The following is a 16,450-nucleotide window of genomic DNA, read 5'->3' as shown; positions in this document are numbered from 1 at the left end:
GACAGGCATAGAAAAACAAAAAGACAGATGAGGGGATAAAAGGAGGGCGAGGAGGAGCCAGCATGGTTGATTAATTTCAGAAAGTGCCTAAAGCTGTGGTCTGCCCACCCCAGTCGCTGCTTTGTAGCAGCTTTGCCATGTGTGCCCCCCCCCCCCCGAAAGTCCCATTTGTGTAATTCAATTAGTGTGCTCCAGCAGGATTTGATAGATTTGTTTAGGCGGTGAACAAAACGGCTGGCCAGCTCTCACTAAAACCCCAAATTAGCACCTTACTGTATGAACGGACACACAAACACAATAACCTCACTAGTACATGCATTAAACTCATCTTAATGCACAGAAGAGTGCAGACTGCAATCCCAATAAAACTTTAATGCCTCAGTTTCTACTGATAGCTTTTTCAAATGTTGTATGCTTACCATATAAAAGTGCAAACACATAAAGACATGTGTTTAATAACTGAGAAAGGTATTCAGGCCACACCTGAAACAAAAATTATAACAGTAGCCAGTGCTACCCCTCAAGTAGATGCGCCTATGGTTTAAATGTGAAAAACCTAGGTGCTTTTCAGAAATGTTGTCCTCTGACCTTGACCCTGAGTTCAAAATCTTTTGAGATTTTTAGTAGCTGTACCTATTGTTATCACATTCACAACCTTGGGTGTCCACACTATTCGCCTGCCCACCCAGGGTGACGATAATTCCCCATCAACCTTTTACGGATGAGGTGTATAAAGCAAAAAAAAACCAAACCAAAGCAAACCAAAATTTTGTTTTTCATTTTCACAAACTGTTGGTTAATTTAAGTTTTGCGACAGCTGTTTCAGAAAACAGAACTGCACAATAGACAAAGAACTGCTGAGTTATGGGACATCAATTGTGTTTGCAGCTATAAATGACAACACGCTGGAAGTTACAGACTTCAGCTGTGTACCCGCAGCTTTAATAACTGCATAAATGAAGACAGCCAGTAGCGCTACATGGCAGCCAAGTCTGGACTTGCCATTTTCTCACTGTCTCTCCCCTCTGTCTGTGTCCTGGCTGTCACTCCGCAACGCTCTGCCACCACCCCAAGGTCATTATGCTGTGATCGCACCAGCATGAGGCTCCACGTGTGATGCCATTGTTGTCAGAGCCCATCTGGTGGCTTGTAACGCTCCCATGAAATTAGTAATGAAGCAGGTAGGGAGTCGAGCTACCTTTACAGTGATCGCTTACCTCAAGGCCGGCACCTGCACGGCATCGTATGGAACTAAAATTAATTGAAGTTTTAAATTATGGGAATCAACTCTATCACAGAGTGAAATAGAAACGACTCGGCAGTGAGACAACAATGCTTTCCGTAAAGATCTGTGCACAGAACACCTGCATGTTCATAAGTCCATATGAACATGTCATTCTCAAACGCCTCAGTCTTCCATTATAATTTCAGTCCACCTCCAACTCCTACCCAATTTGTTTTGTAATTACATATGCGGCATACACTCCTGACAGCAGGTCAGTATTGGCAATGGGTGAAAAATCGTCTTTTTCAAGCTGCTTAAGTCATTATGTAAATGCAGAGTTCACAAGTTACATTTGTCACAATATGATTTATGAGGCCTTCTTAATTAGATAGAAGATACATGGAGGGCTTGGTTTGGCTGTGTTGGACTGCCGACTCTTGTGATGTGCTTTAATATGTGTGACAACATGGTACGGTTTAAAATATTTCCATGCACTGGTTGTGTGAAACGACTGAGGATGGAGGACCTCTGGACCTACTGTGGGGTTTTCCCCTTATTTATCATAACATCTAAATCCATCCATACATCCATCCATGCTCTTCCACTTATCTTCATCAGGGAACTCAGGGGAATAAATAAATAAATAAATGAAAACACGAGCTGAATTCATCCCCTTGCTTACATGGACAACCATGGGAAACTGAGATATTCACTTACCTGCTCAGCCTGTGGAACAAAAGCGTTTAACAACAACCCCGCTGAATCAACCGAGACTGAATGTTTCAGTTATAAAGTGGGATAGATAATTACAAAGGAAAGTTAAAATGTCCGGGGAAAAAAATGAGGGGAGAAGAAGAATTATTTGAACAAAGCCTTTGTGTAATTCACAGGAGTCACACCGCTTCACACCTGTGTCCTTCCATTCTTACCTTGATATCCTTCCATTCGTCCATTCATCCTCTGAAGTTATAAAAGCAGTTCTTTTGTATGTTAAAAGGATGCCCATGCTGGCATTTTCTCAGCAGCCTTCCTAAATTTGCAGTTATAGGTTTATATCCCGTAGAGTAACATGAGGGAATTAAAGCAACTTTTGTAACTTTTGCTGCCCCTGATATCTTATCTTTTTTAGGGAGGTGCATTCAAATATAAGATGAGGTTAGTGTCCTTGCGGTTTATGCACAAATGAGGAGGATATCAAAGCAGGGCTGGAGGAAAAAACTGTTTTCAACAACCATTCTGCCATGAACCTGTTGATGACCTAAAACTTTATTGTCAGAGGTAAAAAAACAAAAGGAAAACCAACACAACTCCTAGCAGAGCTCACAGGCCTCACCATTCATCTGTTTGCTCTTTTAATCTAAAGTTTCCTGATTTTTAATAATAACAGGAGGATACAAACACAGAACACACTGACACACACACAGGTGGAAGAATAGTACATCAGTGTTGACATTAAACATGGGAGTATCAAACATACATGACGAATGTGACACAGAACACGAACACAAATGGGATCTTAATGAAAGCGGGAAGAGAAAAAGGTTGTAATTTTTTTAAAACCAGGAAAGCCCTGATTATTTCCCATATTTATTCACTTTGGCGGAATTAGAAGTGGTTATATTCGATTATGTGTCAGTTAAAGTCTTTTATTTTTCTCCAGTTTTTATCGTGATGGTTAAGCATCTTACCTCGAATCGGGGTACCCACTGGAGGAGACACAAAAATGAAGACACAACATCAGTGAAGTTCAAGGTTAATATTAGTAATAGTTAGAGGAGGTGTTTGGGTTAGACGGGTCACTCAAACTTGGCGATTAAACCATTGGGTAATCTTGTACATATAAGGGGGCTAAAAGAAAAAGAAAACAATCTAACTGCCGGTATCACAAAACAATGGGGAGTTTTATCGCGCTGACCTACTGCTGTCTTTTTGGCCTTCGGTCGTGGCTGTAACTTAGGGTGATGAGGCAAGCACGAGAGGTTTGGTTTCTTAGGTTGACAAGTTATGCTCCTGCGGCGTTTTTCCAGCCAGCTGAACTTGAACAAGGTGTCCGTAAAAACTGCAACTATTCAGTACTGGGCATCCACATTAGCGTTGAACCTTAACATGTTAAAAGCCGAGGAAGAATCTCCACTGAGCAAGAATTTCAGGTTGTGCCTTCAGGCAACCGCAAGTTAAATCACACAGGCTGAAGTTCTTATTTATCCTACAAGTCATAAACCTGTTTAACTGTGACAGATAGGCTCTTTACCTCAAGTTTCATCCCATATCCCCAGTCATTCAATCTCCCTGCTTTTTCCAATTGTTTCATTTCACTGTGAGTTGTATGTTTCTCTATCTTTGTTTATTGTGAGGCTGTATTGTGTTACGTGGCTGACTGCAAGCCAAATGTCCCATTAGGGACAATAAAATATTGAGCTTATCCAGTCACTGGCCGGTGGGCTTTTTAAGTGTAGTTTGAAATGTTGCATTGTAAAATGCTTTCCTTACAGGCACAGCTTTGGGCGTGCGAAGGGGAGCCGGCTTAACTTAAACCCCTTCAAATTCAAATTAAACTGTCCTTCCACTCTTGACTGTTTTTCATAATTCCTTTTTGTTTTCTTGCTTGAGCGGCTCCTCTATTAATTTTCTCTCTTTTACCCAGTTTTAGAGTTTGTTTGCTTTTGTGTGTGTGTGTATCCGCAGTATTGCTTCTCTCTTAGTCTGCATTTTTAAAATCAACGGATGACTCATGGCAACAATGTGCCCTTGGTTATTTCTACTTGGCATAGACTGCCTGCACCCACAGGGCTAAGGATCAAGGGTTCTCACTATCCACTGAGCCTAACATTAGAGGTTTGGCCCATGTATAGGCATGCAGTCATGCATACTGCCCAGAGAAAATACAGAGGATCTGTTTAAGTAAGTTTTGATGATATTTTCCCGAGTGTGACATTTTTCCTCGGCAGTGTTACGGACACTTGTTCTGCTTTTGGACTGTTATATGTTGACATCATGACGGTCTGTTTAACTACACCTTGTTTTTCCCACCACTGTCACTGACAGGTCTAATGAGTAGTGGAAGAAGCTTGATTGCAAAGTGATGGTTGTGGGGCTGCACAATGACTAAGGCATATAAAACAGAATCAGGCATATTTATAGCTTTATTAAGCTGACAGTGAAACTGCATAGGTGTATTTCTGTTTCTGTTGATTTTGAAATGCACACATAGTTTTATAAATCTGTTGGATTTTTAAAAAAAATATAATCTCAGCCCTGCATTTTCCATACTTTTTACAGTGCAACGAGGGGTGTGAGAGGCTCAGTTGTGAAAATGTTCAGCACCTTCCGGTCAGATTATTACATTTTTGTGTACAGAGCCATCTTTTGTGATACCAGCAATTAGGATTCAGTCACTGAGTTTGAAGTTCTGCCTGGTTTACAATGCTCCTTTTTGCTCTATTGGACTGTGTTATATATTTCTACATCAAAAAGTTTACATTTATGTTTTTAACATAAGCATTTGTTGACATTTACTGTACTGGAGTTTAATTTATTGCTACATTTATTCACATTGTGGTTAAAGTGGAAAATCAGGGTATCTCTTACGTTCTAGATTTGCCTAGTCTGTAAAGACTCAACGTTTTGTAGCCACAAACAGTGTTACTGTGCCACGGTGATCACTTAGAGTCATTGAAAAACCAGGCAAAATCAAAGTGACAATTTATTCATTTCTGCAATAACTCTGGAGACCATATAAATATAGGTGATCACAAGACAAAGGACAATGGGGCTGGGAAGGTTACGTTGTTATAAAGTTAGAGTTTGATTAGAGGCTGCAGGAAGCTGGTTTGTCTTGCTTTAGCTCAGATGGATTTTAGTCGGGAGTTAAGAGGTTACTAGTTGAAGGTTAGAGGTTAAGGTCAAAGTTAGGTTAAGGTTAGAGTAAGGTCAAGGTTAATAAAGCAGGTTTAAAAAGGGGAGGATCTTATGAAAGCCAGTGTGACAAAAAACTGAGAAGGAGATGAAAACAATAAGTTTAATGAGGAGGATGGTGGATAAAGGAGAAACAAATACACACAGAGAGAAAACAAATGTGATTCTTTGGTTTGTAGTGGTTTGCAATTTCTAATTTGTGAATATAAAAGGCATGAGAATGAAAATCTAACACTTTGTTGAGGAAGGCCAGGCAGGCTGGGTCCACAAGGCCAGCCAATATTCAATTACAACGGCAAATCCACCTGTATTACGGGCATGCAACCTAATGGCCATAAGCTTCCCATCTAAGCTTTGGTCAGCCAGGGATTGATCAGATTAGGGTGACAATGACCTAAATATATCTCAACATGCCGCTGTCTTCCTCATATTATCAAATGTGGCATTATTTTTTTCCACAGAACACCCCAGCTGTTTCGTTAAACAATCCTCTGAATATTTTTTTAAAAAAATTATTAAAGTCTGTAACCAGATGGCCAGATTGCCTCTGGCCAGAGATGTTACACATCTGTGTGTGGGGCAAATAGGGTTGCGTGATTGGCAGAGTGTCAGAGTCTGGCCACCCTTAAGAGGGCGTCTGGCTGACCTTCTCGTCACCACAGACACTAGCCTCGGATCCTGGTGGTGTCACAGCAGGCCGGAGGGAAAACCTAGCTGTTGTTACGACCCCTGCAGAGGTTCGAGCCACTCTCTTCACAGCAGCTTTGATGACACTGGATTTGAGTGTTTACCTGTTACATGCAACTCTAACTAAGCTCAATATATGCTTAAAACTGCCATCTAATGTCACGGTCCTGATTTTGAGCCTTTATTATAGAAAGGACATAAATCTTTAGAACACTTTTACCCATCCTCTTACTGTCATTGTGCCCCGCAGTTAATCTGTTCTGGCTGACAAGGCTAGGGAGGGCCTGAGGTCTGGAGACATGGGAAGTTAAGAAGAAATGTCAAGCTCCCTACACACCTCTGGAAGAGCTCCTCTGGAAACCCTGATGCAAATATCGCTTCTGACAGCAAAGCAGGGACTGGAACATAAGGAACCAGTCTGCCAGCTAATCAGCTATGTTGGAAACAACAGTAATACATCCAAGTGGTGATGCTATTTCCGCCTTTCCGTATCTTTTCCTTTTTTTGGGAGCGCAAACACTTTAAATCAACATTCACATTTCATGATTTAAAGATGAAGGCCAAATAGAAGGAAATATAGATTCTTTGCAGAAGCTGGAAGCTGAGAAAGTTTTTGAAATGATGGACTTTGGCTCACTTTCCATGGTCTCCTTTCTCCTGCTTCTCTCCCCTTCCTTTTCCCCTTTAACCACCGTTTATGGCAGAGGGCCCACCAGAGTTACCCCCCAAGGCTTGAGAGTGTGCCTGATGCAAACAGAGAGGCCCCAGAAACTGTCAACAGTGATCAGCACACCAGAAGAAGTTGGGGGGGAGGCTGAGCCTGTCACATTTTTTCTGTTTTGGGGATTTCTGAAGTGCATTTATAAATGCAAAAAAGAAAAAGTTATTAGGGACCAAAGATGGCTACTAGAAGTGCTAAGGGGATGAGAAGATGGCAGCCTAGGGGGCTCAAGCCATAAATCACCATAAATCCTGTCTGACTGCTGAGCTTTCCAGCAGAAGAGCTATAGAATAAAAGCAAGCCCCCAAAGCTAACATAACCTTATAAGAGCTATGGTACTGAAAAAAGGGAAAGTAATTTCCTTGTCTCCCCTCCTTTTTGCACGTATAGTTTGAAATTTCTGTAAAACACATCCAGCTTGAAGTGACTGGGTATATCTTTTGCAAGTATTTCGTAAGTCAGGAGGCTATCAGTTGAGCCCTGATTCCTCTAGTCTGGGCAATAAAGTCTGAGCAAGACATTTGTTAAGTAGTGAAGCAGAGGGCCAATCTGGCAAGAGAAGAAGAATGCTCTCCTGACAAAATATTTGGCCAAGACCAGAGGGTTGACGCAGCACGAGTTAGGGTTGGAATACGCATTCCAGAAGTCCTGCACTGATGTTTAAGAATTCAAGCCCCTGACAGTACTCACTGCACCTTCAAGGAATGTTTTTGAAGCAATGCTTTATTGTAAGCACAGAGGTTCAAGTAAAACAGGTTAAATGAATCAGTAAGCGATGTGCATTGCTGGAGAAACGTGCCTGCTATATATCCCATTAAGAAGCCCAGAAATGCTTCAGGGTGACTGCAAAGAAATGACTGCGTTGGATTCCAGTTATTTACTTAGGGGCTCTTGTCTTGCTGTCCAGCAGAAGAAAAAGAAGTAAATGGGATAAATCTTTAAGGTAACTTCATATACCGTTACTTCTGAGGTAATCTTGGAATCCCATGAAAATAATGTGGACAGGGTCCAAATTGGACAGTTTATATGACCTACCATGCATGTTACCTTTATCATGAAGTATGACGCTGCCTCAAAAGACTTGCTGCTTAAAACTAAGAAAATATGCTGCTAGGTGAATCATGATGCTTCCTCAACACATTCTGTGTCTTTCTACTATAAATCCAGTTGTAGTATTGAGGTGAAAGGATATTTAGTTGAAACCAAGAGGAGTAGGGTAAAGAAAAATGAAGGCTATACAGAAAGAAAAAATAGGGAACATGTGGAATTGGAGGGAAAGGGTGGAGGAGGAGCAGCGAAATCATGCATTCTGGACAGTAGTATAAATATGCCATGTGCTTCAAGGACAGTGGGCTGGTTTGCTGAGCTTTGCAAGACACTTACCAAAGGTTTCTGAAAATGGCAAAGAAAGAACAGGTAAATAGGAAAAGAAAAAAACATAGTTTATTTAAGATAAGGTTCAATGTGACTTTCCAAGAGCTAAAGTTTGGTTTGGTGTTTTGTCCCACCACAGCATTGTTAGCAGTTTTTATTACAGTGAGATGTAATCGCAGTGCATTTTATTTATAATTTATGAACACATTTAGAGGATTTCTTTTTTATTATGAAAAAGTTATACCGCTTTATTTTATTTTTAGTTGTAAAATATCACAATTAGTGCAATTTTCCATTTTTTAATTGGCTTGTTTTTTTTTCTCGTTGGGGCTTTTTAATTGTGTAAAAGGTCAAAATTACATAAAACGTGTTGAAGACTCTGCGATGTGGACAGACGCACATCTGAGTTTCAGACACAAATATGGACAAAACATTCAGAAAAACAGAGACGAGTAAACAGCTCTGTTTCAGTTAAACAGGACAAACAAAGACAATTGAAAAATCATGAAACAAATAAAGACAGATGGTACAGAGATTAGACAATAGACGGCAAGCTGAATTTCTTTGTGGATTATCCAGAGAGGCACAAAACTCAAAAAGCCATGTTAACAAGGTTACCAGGTAATTGAATTTTTTTGAGAGGAGCTGGCCCTCGACATGTATATAATACAGTATGACTAAAGAAAATACTGGTGGAGAGAAAAAAAACCCTACCCTTGCCGGATGCTCGTGAGAAACAAACATCAATATTTCAAAATGTGATCGTAACTGTGCAATTAAACCTTTCAATGTACATTTATATTTGTTACTGCTTAATTTGAATATCTGGAATGTAAAATAAAGTTTAGCAACTCATGCTGTGACATTTAACTTACATACTTATGTCATAAAAAGAATTTCATGATAACATCATCATAAAAATTTGGCTTTTATGCGGCAGGAGGGGCAGTGCTTGTACCAATACTTGGTACTAAATATAGCCCATGTTTCACATGATTTATATCCTTGTCATCAGTTGCACAGGATTCTAGTGAGTGACCAATAAGAAAAAATAAAAAAACCCTGCAAGAATGTAATGAAATTACAAGACAAGGCATGGACTCAATTTGAAATTTTAAAAATTCTAAAATTCAATTTGCTTCAAAATTGAAGACACTAATAATTTAAAGACGAACCAGTAAAAAATACAGAACTGTGAACTTGCTCTGTAAGGTACAGCATGAATAACTAGTTGACCAACTGATTACTTTGTGCGCATAGCTCTCGAGGGCCACAACTAGGACAGGAAGTGAATGACAACACACTCTTTATTTAGTGTCGTCTACCCAGATTTACATTCGCAACAACAACACAAAACAGAAGTCATTGGATTTTTCGAATGGTGACAAATCATCGACCTAAAATATCTACCCCTTGTTGCCCTGAGCCACCTGAGGGCCTGCACTTAATTAGCTATATAATTAGACTTTGCTTTACTGGGCCTCTCAGTGGGGTTTAATCAATGGGAACAAGACAACATATCCACCACTGAGTGTGTAGAACATGGACCTTGCTCTTATTGTCTCCTGACACAGTTGTTGTGAATCCTTTGACCTCATTCTACATTGTTACACTCTAAAACATCATCTCCATCACCAGCTACTGGATGATGACCAACAGTTATATTAACATGTACAAGAGCTTTTGTGCTTTACTTAAAAACTTTGTGCCTGTTCTCCATTTATTAGGCCAACATCCAACACATTTAAAAAACATTTTTGGGTGATTTTCATTTGTTTAGCACAATATTTAGCACAATGTAATGATTATACATTTAGAGCTGAATGAATTCTCGGGTCACAGATTAAAGGCTGTTGAAATAATTAGCATTCCCAAACTAGAGAAATTAACATGTGTTCTCAGTGGCATTTTGAGAAAATAATTGACTTCAGAAAAGGAAATACTGGGCATTACACATACATTAGCTTACACAAAACAGCAAAAACATCAATGTTACGTGCCGTTGAAAATGTTCTGGGAAATTAAACGAGGGCTCACATTAGTAAGAAGGAACCAGAGCAGCAATACAATGCTTTAGCTTTCCTTACCTGAGCGTAACTGTTTGATTCGCCCATTACTTGCACTGGGGTCAATCGGCAGGAAGTCTTTATACCAAGTGATTTCCGGGTCAGGGTTGCCACTGGCGGCGCAGAGCATGGTGGCTGTTCGAGTGCGCTCCACTACTTTGAGCTGAGGCCCCATGTCAATGTTAGGGAAGCCTGGTGGAAGAAGGTCCTCTGCAAAAAAGAGCAGGAGAGAGCAAGTGAGTCCTCTGAGGTTATTTCGTTCGCTTATTAATAGACTTCATTTTTATGTTTAGATTTCAAGTTTAAGTAAAGATTTGGCTCACTGCTTGGCTAGGTTAAGGCCACAAGATTTAAGAATATTTATCTTTAGAACTCTCTGAATGTGCTACCCACTAGGTTGCCATGGTTACAAGTCCTCCTTTTACTATAGGCTTTCTATAGTTTTTTTGTATTACCATTGTGGACCAATTTCATATTATTTAAGCAGAAAATCCTAGACATTTTTCCATCTGAGCCACACTATAAACCCAAATGCCCACACTTGACACCAACAGACGCTTTTCATGGCTGACATTTTGACATGTCACAGTAGGAAAAGCATACTGACGCAGTTCCACGAAGAGTGCCAGCAAGCAAGTACAGCGAACCAGCATCTGCAAAAGTAGAGCCTCTCCCCTCAGCCATCGTTAATGCACCAGTGCTTTCCCTACTGTGACAAGTCAAAATGGCCACTGTGGAATAAAAAAGTCTGCAGAGAGATGTAACTGATCAGATTTGACAGATCTGCATTAAATGTGCATGAGTTCGGCAGTTACAGTTGAACATATTTGCCGTTATTATCACGATAATTTAAGTGCCATCACACTAATCAGTGACTGTTATTCAGACACACTAACGCTGTGGTATCCTTACAGCTAATAATCACGCACCATTGAGTAATTATTTCACTTTAAACAGATGACAGTCTAGTGTTCTTCATTGTCATCGTCGTTCTGATGCAGGCTCCATGCTCTCTTAGGGCAATTAGTCTCATGGGTCAAATCCCCTGACGTCTACCCGGACTCGAGCAGGGTAGTGAGTAATTCTCTTTTGATGAGAGCTGAGGGTGAAGTACCCTAAGCTGTAATATGATTCAGAAGAGTAAGGCCACATCCCGAATTGGAGAAGATTGACTGACTTAGCTCGCTTTTCATTCGGCAAGCCGATGACCTCATGTTCACTTTGCAGACACTGTGGTGGTCTCACGGATATTTTGCGAGCACTAAATCAAGGGAAATTAGGGGAGCAGCTTGAGTCACAGACTCTGACTATCTGCCTTTAAAGGACAGTCATAAAAAGCTATTATTTATTTTCCTTTTGTATGTGATATCATGGTGGGACTCACTTAAAAACCTTAACAGGACCGAGGCATATTTCATTTTCACAACCACTACTGTCACATTTTTAAGTCATCACAGTTAAGCATTTCAAATCAAAAGGCAGCAGGAATTTCAAGATAATGAATATTATTGATTCATGTAGCTTTCATAATGAATTATTTTAGCTTTAATTGGTAAAATTGCCACATAAAAGAAACCGAAATACATACGCTTATTTTATGGATTTATATGACACACTATATAGGGAGATATGGAGAGTAGAGTAGTGGTTTTATGTGCATTCGCATTTAGAAATGAAATATTGAATCTTCAGACAATCTGAAAAAACAAAAAGAACCAGAGGGTCTCAAATCAAAGCCATTAAACTGACGTCGGTCAAGCAAAATAAATATTTCAGTGATTGGTTTAAAAGAGTGCGGGCATTTACATCCTTTCATGCTTTCACAGTCTCTCCATCAGTTATTGATGATCACCCAATATAATCTCTAGAGCTCAAAAAGCAAGCCACATAACTTAGCAAAGACATAGGAACATGTTCTCACATGCAGCATCTTCTGTGTGACATCAATGATCCATGTATACCATAAAATGTGCTGCACTTTAGCATTTCTCCAGCTTGTTCTGCCTCTTGGACAAGGATATCTGTAAAGAGCAGGTCTACCGTGCTCTCTGAGTGTTACATCTGATGCATTTGACGTTGCCGGATCTTTACGGCACATTGCGTTAACTACGTCTTTACAGTGTGAAAAGTGTCGAATGAAACCTAGACAGACAGCATTTATGAAACTGAAAACATGCACTATTAGACAAGAGTGAATGTGCACAGAGGAGTGAGGGAGGACAGAAAACAGCAGTAAACAAGAAGCAGGGATAGCAGATTCTCTGAGAGATCGTGCTATCGTTCTAGCTGCTCTGACCTGCCTTTCCTGGAGAAAAAAAAGGCTTGTATTTTGGTTGCTCGCTTCCCCTGGAATAGAGTCTGATAACATCTTTTCCCCTGAAGCTTACAGACTCTGTCGATAAAGGCGGCCATGCAAAAATAAATAGATCACTCATCGAGGGAGTGTTACTTTAGGGTTAGCCAGCCTGACTGTGAAGGGTAGAAGGAAACCAATGACACGGGATGATAGTATCCTAGAATTCCCAAAGGGCCAGTCCTCCATAATGGCACAGCAATTACTCTTCTATGACGTATGCCTTCTGAAATGACAGATCTTCTCAAGCCAAATGGAATCAACACACATGCATTATTCAGCAATAATGTTGCTGTTTTCTTTTTCCTTCTTTTTCTTTTCTTGTTTTGCTGAAAGCAACCTTTGTCAGTTAGGCCAGCAATCACCTTACAGCCTCGCAGAGTGCTACGAGACACACTTTGCTGTTACACCCTGCATTTTGGCAAGAATTTTCAAATATAAATTCAGTCTTTTACTACACAAGCACAACTTCAGAACACTTTATATTAACTCAGTCATTTCCTGGAGACCTACTTTAACCATCGCCGCAACTGCAAAGCATCTTCTTTACGACAGCACAATGCTTGCCTGAAAGAACTGCAGTGCAAACATTTCATGCTGCTTGTGTTCATTAGTTTAATCCATAGTTATAAAAGGACAATGTATATGGTCTGTGCAACTTGGCTCTCATAATGAGCTGGGCAGGGATAGGTAGCCTGTCTGTGGTTTGCTTTTTTTTGGAATGCCATCATTATCCATAATTGTCTTTAATTTTGCTTCACCACTTAATATCATTATGCAAGTGACAGGTGCAAAGCCTTTAATCAGCCTCTGGTTAGCTTAGCCACCGCCCGGCTGTTAATCTGCCGACTCACGCCTGCTGTTGTGTTCTGCTTTCCACCATGCTAACTGCAGCCCTCCAAAAGGTCTGTCCTTTAGACTCACATAAGTCCCCCGACTAATCTCATTTCCACTGACTGCTCACTGCTACCAAACCATCTCTTAAATTAAATATATAAATAAATACCGAACCAGGTAACTGCACTAGACGCAGAAATGTGATTTGATGGCCATTTGGTTTGGCTTTCACTATTTTTAGGGCAAAGGGAACATATAATAGACTGATAAATGAGCAGTCTTGCTGAAAAGGTAATGTATAACCTTAGAACTCACTCTGCCATTTTGTAGGCACTGCAAAGTACTGCTGTGTTATCCATGCAGTGTAATACACATTTATAATTTTCAGGACCTTAACCAAACCTAAACCAAACAGGCACTTAACCAGGCACCTGGCAGCTCAAAGCTGGCTGGTGGTCAGCATATTGATATGCATATGGATGCTGACATATTACATTACATATGACTTTTTAACTGATGTCACTTTCGGTGGTTTGAAAGCTCCCTTTTTTTCTCCGAGCCATCGGTTATCTTCCACTGATGGCTCTCTACAGCAAGAGAGAGAAAGAGAGAGGTAAATCTTGACTGGCTGGGACTGCAGCAAATGCCATGGGGTGTTCCACCATACCCCGCACCTATTACTCATATTATTATTTTCACTTACTGCAATGATTTAATTTCATCAGCAGCATAATGAGGTTAACTGATTACCCAGTGCCACAGCATAGAGACACAGGCTTTAAGCAGCCCTGTGCATTGATACCACAGAGGGAGCAAGGCAGAGTGAGAGGAAAGGAAGGGAGGAGCGAGAGAATGGGAGAGAAAGGGACGTGTGTGTCGAAGAAGTCGCAAAGAAACGGGATAATAAAGACAGCGGAAGTGGATGAAAGTGGATGTGGATGGAAAAACATTGGCGCACTCTTTGAAAGCCACACACTGGAGTCTGAAAAATTAGATCTTTAACTAATAGGTAGACCCAGCGGCTCAGACTCTCAACAATGCAGTTTCATTTGCTCTGCACCTACTTTGCAGCCACATTAACAAGGGGCCTGTGCTGAGAGGGTGTTTATAAAATACAGATGCGGTACAACTGGAGTAAAGTCCATTTGGTCAACAGAGCATTTGTTTATTGGGTTTTGAACAACATGCAGAGTAAAGGATGTGAAAAACAGCTGTTGAATTCTGGCATCTGGAATTGACAGTTGGTAAATTTTGATAACAGAACATTTCCAAAGACACAGCTTCTGACCAAAGCAAATTAAACTTTGAAAGAAACCTGGACTCTCGTCTCTTCAATACATCTCTCTGTGACATGCCATCAGTTCTATGACCAGTAAGATTCTTGTTGAACTGTTTGAGTAATATACAAAAGGAGAACAGTGGCACAGAAAGATCAAGGGACAGAAGAAGAATAGCAACACGGGGGAAATCTAATCACAGTGTCTCTGGCCCCAGCACTGATAGCCCTCTCCGGATAGCCATCTCAGCTGAATAATGGTTATTATACAGCCAGCACTCAACCTCTACACCCCCCACCCCCTCCTCCTACAGACACTCAGTTCCCAGAAAGATGTCTGAAGTCTTGTTGATATTCTCCACAACTAGCACATCGAGCTATAGAGGGCAACATTTGCAGCCAGATCTCCCAAAATATAGCCCAAGGACTCAAAGACGAGATGAGAGAAGGAAACGGGCGATAAAGGATTGCAGAACGAGAAAAAATTCAGAAAAGCAAAATACTGAAATAAGAAAGATGTTTACAGCATTGCTTACTGCACTGCAAAGTTAGTTTGTGTGGTCAAATTTCTGGCCGTGAATATCCAGAGCATAATCCGTGTATGGAAGTTTTTCCCTCTTTTCCCCATAAACACAATATTCCTCCCATCTACCCTTAATGACGAGCTTTGACACCTCAGTACATGTCAATAAAGACGTGGTTTGATGAGCTTTAGAATACTTTCCAGGTTTTTCCAAGGGTAGCTGCATAGGCAGAGACCACCTTCACTAACTTCTGATGCAATCTCAGGCTTTTTAATCAGGCCTAAAATATTACAGAAAACACTCAGTTGAAAAAAAGAGTTTGAGTTACTCCTCGTAGGTTTTCAGGAGTTAAAGGGTTAAAAAGAACAAATTGGTTTTAGACAGTTTTCAATAACGCTGCTAAAAAGCAAACTGTTGACTCATTTGTACATGTGCTGTGTATGGAGAGAGGAAATACTGTAACCTAAGAATGTCACAGAGTGTCACTGAATCCTACAGCGGCTCTGTGTCCCATTAAATTGGCAGTGTGAGTTGTGCCGATTGCTTCTAAATTGTAAGTGGACAAAGGTTGGTGGCGGCTTGCATGCATCTCCCAAACACATCCTAGACTAAACTATAAAACTATCATTACCACTGAGCTAAACACCAGGTTGACATCATTTTTGCCAAAGAAAGACAAGAAGTGGAACAATATGCAGCAGCTACCACAGGTAGCAGCTATGGCTGACTCGCAAATTAAAAAGTCAAAATAAGAAAGGGAGAGGAAATTCACAAAGTCAAGTAAAGGAAAGTGTATCACTGAAAAGGAAACAATTTCTACCATCGGGCTAAACAGTTTAACACTGTTAACACTGGGACCTCATTTCCTGCACATTACAGGCAAAGTAGAGACGTTGCTGTCCATTTAACATTGTGGGTTGTTTTTTGATGTCTTTAAATAACACCAAACCAAGTTTCTCTCATGATAAATACAGTTTTAGTGTAGAATACTTTTACTGTATTTACAACTGCTTACAATAAGTGCTAAAGTTAAAGATTTCAGCTTAAATTGTTGCACTGAATTCAGCAGAGGTTCAAAATTAAGACACCCCCCCACCCCCACCCCAAATTTTTCTTTTGTACATTTTTTGTTAAATCAAAGCTGATATCACACATTTTCACTAATTTAACATAGATGAAATATATATATGTGCATTTATTATTATTGCAGAGACATAAAGAATGCCATCTAAGCAGGGTGTCGGCTGATTTTTTTTTATTTTAACAATGTAAGCTAATTCGTCATCTTTTCCCCACCAGCAATTTTAAAATCCTGGAAACCAGAGTCCAGCCTATAAAAAGATGCTGTACAGGTGATGTGCTGAACCACCGTGATAGACGCTCCAATGATCCCTTTCCTACATAGCAGAGAGGTGGAGTGAAAATGTAAAAAAACCCCATAAAAAAGGCAAGAAAAAAATTGTGTTTACCTG

General features: G+C 40.3%; 1 protein-coding gene across 17 annotated transcripts in view; it reads right to left on the bottom strand.

The window, feature by feature from the left end:
- ptprsa (protein tyrosine phosphatase receptor type Sa) overlaps positions 1-16,450 on the bottom strand; it is a 233,836-nt gene that overhangs the window by 85,616 nt on the left and 131,770 nt on the right. For 16 of the 17 annotated variants that reach the window (XM_063495076.1, XM_063495075.1, XM_063495079.1 and 13 more), the window contains one exon: positions 10,010-10,198. In XM_063495076.1, the coding sequence (XP_063351146.1) occupies positions 10,010-10,198 (189 nt within the window). Of the gene's footprint in view, positions 1-2,913; positions 2,932-7,931; positions 7,941-10,009; positions 10,199-16,450 lie in introns of all 17 variants that reach the window. The other variant, XM_063495088.1, reaches the window with a different exon arrangement.

Source organism: Pelmatolapia mariae, linkage group LG15 (assembly GCF_036321145.2).
Source record: "Pelmatolapia mariae isolate MD_Pm_ZW linkage group LG15, Pm_UMD_F_2, whole genome shotgun sequence".
Classification (NCBI taxonomy): domain Eukaryota; kingdom Metazoa; phylum Chordata; class Actinopteri; order Cichliformes; family Cichlidae; genus Pelmatolapia; species Pelmatolapia mariae.
Note: the sequence above shows the minus strand (reverse complement) of the source record. Positions and strands in the feature narration are given on the sequence as shown.